This window comes from Poecilia formosa, unplaced genomic scaffold, assembly GCF_000485575.1.
Source record: "Poecilia formosa unplaced genomic scaffold, Poecilia_formosa-5.1.2 Scaffold80, whole genome shotgun sequence".
Classification (NCBI taxonomy): domain Eukaryota; kingdom Metazoa; phylum Chordata; class Actinopteri; order Cyprinodontiformes; family Poeciliidae; genus Poecilia; species Poecilia formosa.
This window is the reverse complement of record NW_006800019.1, coordinates 594,949-603,569: the sequence shown is the minus strand read 5'-3', so window position 1 is coordinate 603,569 and position 8,621 is coordinate 594,949. Positions and strand designations below refer to the sequence as shown.

The 8,621-nt window shown below is 38.2% G+C and overlaps 1 protein-coding gene across 1 annotated transcript in view; it reads left to right on the top strand.

Annotated features, from left to right (window-relative positions):
• The window catches only part of LOC103141205 (RNA-binding motif, single-stranded-interacting protein 2-like), a 20,374-nt gene that overhangs the window by 2,256 nt on the left and 9,497 nt on the right, over nt 1-8,621 (top strand). The window contains exons 2-3 of the mRNA XM_007556731.2: nt 5,968-6,164; nt 6,744-6,796. Coding sequence (XP_007556793.1) covers nt 5,968-6,164; nt 6,744-6,796 — 250 coding nt within the window. The remainder of the gene's footprint in view (nt 1-5,967; nt 6,165-6,743; nt 6,797-8,621) is intronic.

Genomic DNA, 8,621 nt, shown 5'->3' with positions numbered 1-8,621 from the left:
ATATATGTCAGCAAGTAGAAGCTAAATCAGTTGAAAATGGTTAGAAACAAAAACAAACTTGCTTACGTGCAGAAGCTTTCTCAACTGCAAGTCTTATGATAGATCTTAGCTTTTTATTTAAACTGATACATTCATTCATACAACCCATACAAACACATCAGCCGTTCTGCTCGGAGTGGCACGTGATGAGTAAGAATAATGGTTGACTGAGCCAACGTCTTCAATTAATTTCTAGTCAAAATGCTGAGCTAGGTTTTGTTACCAAAATACTACTACATCTAGTTTAAATTGAACAATGCTTTTAAACTTGATAAAAAAAAAAGGTTAACCGTTTTGAGTGGCTAATATTTATTTCCACGGTGCTCTTTCAAAATTAAATGAATGAGCACAAAAGGAAGTGCAATGTTATGACTAAGTCCTTGGAAAACATCCGAAACAGCTGAAATCAAATGCTTCCCACCATGCCTGTGTCATTCCCATCACTTGCTCACAGCTGGAAGAAATTTAGATTGCCTGGATTAATGACCTGGAATTCCTGGAATCCTGGATTCAGACAATATGTCCACTTCCACAGGGGCTCTACAGAGGCCTTTCTTTTAAGTGAGACTTGGACAATTTTTTTTCTCCCTTGGCTAAAGTCACACTCAGAGGGGATACTTGTAAATCCAGTGTTAAGTGGTAACCCCTGCTCTGTGTCGTTTGTTAATGAGAAAAGAGAGAGATTAGGAGATACTGCCCTTTTTTCTCTACTTCCCATTAACATCAGGCTTTTTCTCTTCCTCCCGCTTGTTTCACACACACATTGATTTCTGCTAAAAGCTGTTTTAAATGGTTAAGAGGAAGAATAGATTAATATGCGAGTATAAGAGCTTTATGCTGCAGGACACTGAGGGTTCTCATTACTTTGTTTATCTGGCTCTTCCGTCCTCACATTGCTCTCCTTTAAGTATTTGAGATTTAACGGAAAGAGATTCTACCTGTGATCTTTTCCACAGTGCCTTTAACCAATCAGGTAGGCCATAAGAAATAAGAAATATCTCTGCATGATCCCATGTAACCTGGTTTTATTCCTGAAATAACACACCACAATGCGGTCCTTAGAACTTGGTATTTAATAAATACTCCCAAACCAATTTCAGATATAACTTGATTGCATTAGGCTGCATGTAATTGGATTTTGAAGTAATTAATTTTTTCCCCCTATTTGTGCAGTAAAAAGATTTTGTCCTGCTAAATAGGGTTGTATAAATAACCCAAAAAAGACATTGGTTAGAAGATAGAAATGCTGCAAAAATAATGGAGAATGACCACTTAGTATATGAGTAAATTGTGGATTTTATGTATCATAAAGGATGATGATATTTTAAATAAAGAAAAATATAGTATATTTTAGATTTTTTAATAAATTACTAAAGGTCTGACTGACACTATATAAACTACAGCATGTTTATATTGCCAGGGAGATTCAGTTTGAAAAGTGAGACAAGTCTTTGCTATTAACTAGAAAGGTTCCACATCCTGCTCCCTTTGCCCTTATTGTTCTGTTTGACTGGAAAAGCCCTTGCGTCACCTGCGGTCTGGCATCGCATTTGCCATCTCCAACTGTAATTATCTCATTGGTTTTCAGCTTTTGGCTATATGAATTATTTGCACCATGCAGAGAGCCACTTATGTCAGATCTCTGTAAAAATGCTAAATAGTTGACTAAATCGGAGTGTAAAATGAATGCTGGGATGGTATGTTTCCAGATGTAGAGAAATGATCTGTTGTTAGTTATTGTAGAAAATAAAGGTGTCATATTGTGCATTTGTGACTCTGATTCCCGCTGTTCTATCCTGCTGCAAGAAATGTTGCAGAATGTTTACAACAATGTTATCTTTTAAAAGGTTTACCTTCATACTCTTGACAGGTGACACACTGGTGCACATCTACCTTTGCTTTAAACACTATAATAGGCACAATGCTGTATGAGGCATTTTACACTAAAGGGCACGTGATATAACCACCAAATGAACAAAGAATCTGGTGAAAAACATTTGCTGCTTCTTTGCTACACAACTCAAGAGACCCAAATATCACAGCAATGACCCCGGCAGTAACATCACTGAATCTCAAGCTAAGCCATCCTGTCTGCACTGTTGAAGATTCACTCAACTTGGCATGCTGGATGTGTGAAACTGACAACGAAGCAGACTCATCTGACAACACTGAGAGAGAATTGCATTTCCTTCCCTTCCCAGATAATGAGCTGATCTTTCGATCTGAAAGAAAAATAAAACAGCGCAATAAATGTCATGGCAAAAGTAACGTAGTCTTCCTGGCCCTGATGCAGCAGAAAACTGTGAAGTACAGACAGTCTATCCCAACACCATCGACTATTCAGAACAGGAGTGGATCAAAGGTGACACAAATACATGAAAAACATCACAGGGCTTGATGTTACAGTAAATCCACATCAATTTGTCAGTCTTAGACTTGCATAGCACATTTCACAGCTCCCTTCTTAAATGTTCTTGTGCTCTTTATGCATATTTGTTCAAAATTGCACCATTGCATTTTAAGTCACCTTTCATGGCTGGTGAAGCACATTGAGCTGGAGCAGTTTGAGGGGGGTAGATGCGTATCTGACTCCCTGCCATCATTTTCTCAGATGAGGTTTAGCAGAGCGGTTTTAATGAGACACTACCTTCTGACTTGGGTGCACATGAGAGGGATTAGCACTTTCCCCTAACAAGTTCAGATCCCAATTAGACAGGCCTCACCAGCCAAACCTCGGCACTGGACTCTCCAGTCTCTCCCGTCATATCTTATCTCTCCAAGCTGTTGCAGGTGCATCCTTCCTGATTATTCTCTTCCTGCAGGAGAAGGCGAGGGAGGGAAGAGGAAGCAACTTTGATTGTGACTAAACAAACAGTGCCCTGTTACCACTTTAATAAGCATTAAAGATTCAGGTTAAAGTAAATGGACTTTGTGAGCCACAGGGATTTTTTTTTTTTACCTTAAGGGAAAAAAAAGAGAGGTTAAAAGTTGATCCGTTTTGAAAAGATCATGCATCTGAATTTGAGGAATACGGAAAAGGTTTGGTCATTATTGATCTGCTGTATTGATGACTGATGTACAATGTACTCACTGATATATAATGTATCTATTGGATTTTGCACCTTCCATGTATTACAAGCTTTAAACATAACTAAATTGTCTTTTCATAGTCAAGCCATTTGTTTCTTCAGTTTCAAAAGCAAAAAACACATTTTTATCAGTCTTAGTTAGAAACTAAAATGGTTTACTCGCACAGAACTGAACACAACTATCTTTATGAAGCTCTGTGTGCTCCGTTTTAGACCATTGGTGATGAACCTTGAGGTAAACTTATCAGGTCTTTGAATTGCAGAGCATTTTTTAATTTAATAATCAATTGTGGCAAAGATGCAGAAACAGTTGACTCAGTCAATGATGATTGTGAGTCTGTAGAAAAGTTTTTTGTTGCCTAAGAAGTGATTGACAATACTTCTAAGCAAAGCCATATCATTAGAAATACACATACATTTACCTAAACAAATTGCTTTTTTTTGTCTTAATTACTTTCTCATTTTGGGATTATGTCTTTTTCTAGGTCTTTTCGGAAACAGACAGAGATTGATTAGCCTCATAAACTTCCGCCCCTTTTAGTTTTTCGCAGAAAGATGAATATTGGCTTTTAGAGCAACCATTCCTTTTATTTCTTGGAAAGAAGTGCATGCTGGGGAAACCACATAACTTGCAAGAGACTACTGTAGTTCAATAAATTTGTCAATAAATGTGTAATGTGCCTTTGTGTTTTTATGAGGCTCCATCTGACTCATAAAAATATTTTTTTCTGGTTTACGTTTTTTATTGTCCACGCTCCTATCTCACCTATGGTTTCACATGGCTTAGTCAGACGCAGCTGTAAATTTCTATAGAGACCCCAGCTCTGATCCAATAGGCCCAACTGACAGATCAGTTTAATATCAAGATGGGTAATCCATATATAATAGCAGGTAGCTGTATCACAGATAGTTTTATAGAGCTAATGCACCATAAATCGTTTTTTACTGTATTTGATCAGATTTATGGTTAGATAGAAAGATACAGTGCTATTATAGCATATGCTATTTGAGATTATGTTCATTTAATCATGCTAGTCCTTTGCTGTAAACTTTGTGATTATAGACAATTCATTGAGAAGAAGTGACTCTTCTGAGGAAAGTTGGATTTTGGTTGCTAAACAACAAAAACACAGTGAGAATTAACAGATACTTTTTAAAGTTGTTGGATTGCTGGGGGAAGTCATATTTCTTTCAGTCAAAAAACAAAGGAGGAAAAGAAAATAAGTGTGCACCCTTACTTTTGAAAATGGGCAATCAGCTGCTCCACTTGTTTCATAGTGCAGGTGCCTGTGGCTTCTCCAAAACATTGACTGCATTGTCTTCAAGCCTCTTTGTAATGATTGGGTCATTATTTGCGCCAATATTTAGCTTCCTGGTTGATGTATTGCTTCAATATTTCCAGATAACATTCTTTCCTCATAATGTCATCCATTTAGTGAAGTGCACCAGTGTTTCCAACTCAACAACACTGGTGCCAAAGCATGATGGTGCCACACATGTACTTCACAGTTTTGATGGTGTTCTCAGGTTGTCCTCAATTTCCTCCAAATCGCAGCAGTGGCCACAATAGCGGAGCACTTCAATTTTAACTTAAGTAGATCATAGTACATCTCTAAGGTCTTTGTGCCTGAGGAAATATGCAAACTGTAGTCTGTCTTTTTTATGTAAATACCTATCTTTGGTTTTTAGAATGATCATTTGCTGTCTTTTATAAACACATCTGATATTAAGGCTTAGTAACCAAGATACTGATAGGGAGTAATGGGGAGAAAAAACAAGAGATGTAAAAAAAAAAAGTTGTAGCCGCCCAGGTTCAAGAGAGGTTAAAATGCTTGTTTAAAAAAAGAATGTCTTAAGTTGCTTTTTAAAAGCATCAGTAGAGCCCATCAATCACACATAGTTTAGGAGTTCATTCCACAGTCTTGGTCCAACAGCTTGGAAGGATCTGTCTCCTCTGGTCCTATAGCGAGTACGAGTACATTTATGTTCACTATCTGTTTATGTTCACATGAATGTAATGTGCCTAAAAGGGGTAAAACTAAAGCATGAATCAGCAACTCAAGGTCATTTTTGGAGTGAATTGCTCAAAGTTTGGCAATGTTTTGCAACTAGTGGAAGTAATATGAAGCATTAGAAGTTATATGGAGTATTTTTCTAGGAACTTGGCTTCATCAAACATGACTTCTAGATTTATGTTTCACATTAGCCTTTGATGTCTTGCTAAAATAGGTAAATGATGTTTGGTCAAGGAGCTCAATTTTGGACTTCAGACATCTTAAAGGAGCAATAAGTTTAAATATATTCTGCAAACAGGTGGTAAGGCACATCAATAAAGTGCTGAATTATTCTACACATGTGCAGATAGCAAAACTATTGCATCAAAATGCACCATCACAGTGATGCTTTTAATTGTTCCATAGAGATTATCTAAACTCTGAGGCGATGGAGCTTTGTGCAGTTTGGGCTTCAAAACAGTGCTACTTTCCAGTTTTATGTTAAGCAGACACCTTCACTTTCTGTTTTTTAATCTTGTTTAAAGATTTTAAGTAACTCTGTACAACTAGTTCTAGTTGTTTTTAGATGTTTTTTTTTTATTCCTGTCTTGTTAGTTTTTACATATTTCTCTCTTTTTCTGTACATTTTATGCTCTGATCTATTTTCTGTTTGATTTTATGGTGCCATTTGGCCAATATTAATATTTTTTTCTTTATAGTGGTTATTTACAGAGAACAATTATGTAATGCTTTTTAAATAACTTGTTTGGGTATGACACAGTATCAAAATGAATGTTTCCTCTATGATTGCACTGTTTTAAATCGGACGGTAATTTCTTTTTCAGCAGACATATGTGTCCCCCTCCAACCATCAGATGGCTCCTCCAAGTCCCAACAGCAATGGCAACAGCAACACAACCACCTTCAGCAATGGCAGCGGCAACAGCAACAGTGGAGCAGAGCAGCTCAGCAAAACCAACCTTTACATCCGTGGCCTGCTTCCAGGAACCACAGACCAAGATCTGGTCAAGCTCTGTCAGCCGTGAGTCACACAAAAACCTGTGCTCCCACACACTCAGTAAATCTCCCCAGCTGTCCGACGTGAGCGGGAACCAGGGAAGCAGGGTTGATTAGGTTAGATCTGAGTGATGAGTGATAGGCTGAATGGTTGTAATGCCAGCATCAGAAAATTCAATAGATGGAGGAGGTAGTTGCACTAAAAGTGCATTAATGCTTTACATTTTTTGCAATATAGTCTGATAAAAGTCGGACTCTATTGTGCAAAGTAAACGTCACATTCTGAACTATAGATAACACGATGTGGCTCATCAGTGTGCGCGTAAGGCTTGAAAATTCAGCATTATCCAATCCATCTGATATATTTGTTAGGGCTATGGTTAGAGAGCAGATCAAAATGCTGAGGGCTGAGATGAATGATCTGTCTTTACCTAATTGAATTCTGGAGCCTGGTGATGAGAACCAGGAGAGCAGGGAGAGAAATGGAGGGAAGAAGAGGGAGTGGAGAAAGATTGAAAAAATGAGGGCAGAGAGGCAGGGCAAGGCCCGTTATTTTACAGCTGTCTGGAAGATATGGCTCACATGAGACTGCCCAACCCAACAGGAAACAGCAAACCCAGGGGAAAGGGAAAGACAAACAAGGGCAGTGGTGTGGGGGTAGTGGGTCGAGGACGTGGAGAATCGGAGGGGGGAGGAGTGTCAGGTGGTGTTGCGTGGGGGTAGTTCTCATATTTCTGCTTTAACGGGGCAGATAAAGTCATTGCATGAAATTAGCCTCTCAGCAGAGCACATTATTATCAGTGTGATTCTCTCCTAAACTAGACTGAAGGAGGAGACTGTTTTCTACAGAAGTAGGAAATGAATAATGCTGTATTAGCATATAACTCAGGAAGGGAATCAGACTTTGTTAGCTTTGGTTTATTCAGTAAATGAGACGCTCCCAACACAGCCCTACTGAAAGTCGCTGTATGCTGAGATTTACTATGTACAAAGTTTATAATGAGAGGAGGGAATGTGGCTTGAATCTCCTCCTCTGGCCCCTGCAGTTTTCTCTCTGGGAGCTCTGCTGCAGCTCTGGTTCTTGACCTTTCTTGCCTTTGGTTGTTAGCAGTGGATGGACGCCGAGTTGGACTGTGTAAGATGTGGTAAAGTCTCACACTTGAATAAATCTATAGCCCTTCTTCCACACTACAACATGAAGAGTGAGACCTTTGAGCACAACTTAGTTAACTCCACTGTGTGAGCAACGACTATGCAAGCAGAGCTCCCAGGCAAAAATGTAGCTTTGATGTAAAGTAGTAGAAACAGACCAATAATTATGGGATGTCCATACAGGCCAGTTGCTGGTATTTTACATCTTAGCATCAGAAATGTTGTGGAAATAACACACAAACAGTCCTAGAGAAATATAGTTAAATGGCATGGTTGATTAAGGTAGAGTAGGTCTTAACTTGATGTTTACCAAAAGTATTGACACTGCATTGAATTAATTTCACCTTCATTTACATTACAGCTACACATTTCAACGTGCTTCATTAGGTTTGTATGTGATAACACAATGTAGAATATATTTGTGCGGTAGTAGAAAAATGACACATGGTTCTCAATATTTATTATAGCTAAAAATCAGTTAATAAAAGTGTGGGTTACATTTTGCTTTAAATGTGTGTTTCAATATTTTTTAACCACTTTTCTCTGCAATGACCAAAGTGATTTGGATAACATATTCAATTAAAATAATTAAATATTATGTTGATTGGCAGCTTGCAATAGTCTTATGCATAGACTAAAAAAAGTGAAGCAGATTAAGGCAACTTGTTGTTCGGAAAGAACCGGTTTGCAGTAATCCACTAGATAGATTGGCAGATTACAGTTTTAGCAGCTCATCACATAATCCTTTAAAAAAACAGTGAAAGAGACACTCTGTTGCCTAAATAAAACTCGCCAGTAGTTCAATATTGTTGGGTATAAATCGGATTGCATTGCAGGGGGCACTAAGACCCAGCGGAAAATATAGGAGTTACACACAGAGAAGCTGGTTAGTTGAATGGGAGCATGGCTCAGAGCCAGCATTGGACAGGACAGCCAAGGAGAGGCATATCACATTACACTGGATGCACATGCCTGGAGAGATGGGAACTGATAGACACTACTGCATGCAGAAGCATTTGCCTAAGTCGGCCATTATCCCTTTTTTCTCTGCAGTTTCTTTATGCACCAAACTGAGTAGATATGGATTAAGGTGGTCTGTTGTGAGGTCTGTAAATGCAACAGGGGACTTTTTTAAAACCACTTTTCACATCATGTTGAATCCCCTGTTTAAGTACGACTCTATTGATATAACTGCATACAGTGTCACTAATCATAAAGCATGAGTTAAATTTTAATCCAGTCTTCATGAGCAACACATGTACAGGTGCTGGTCATAAAATTAGAATATTGTGATAAAGTTCATTATTTTCCATAATGTCATGATAAAAAT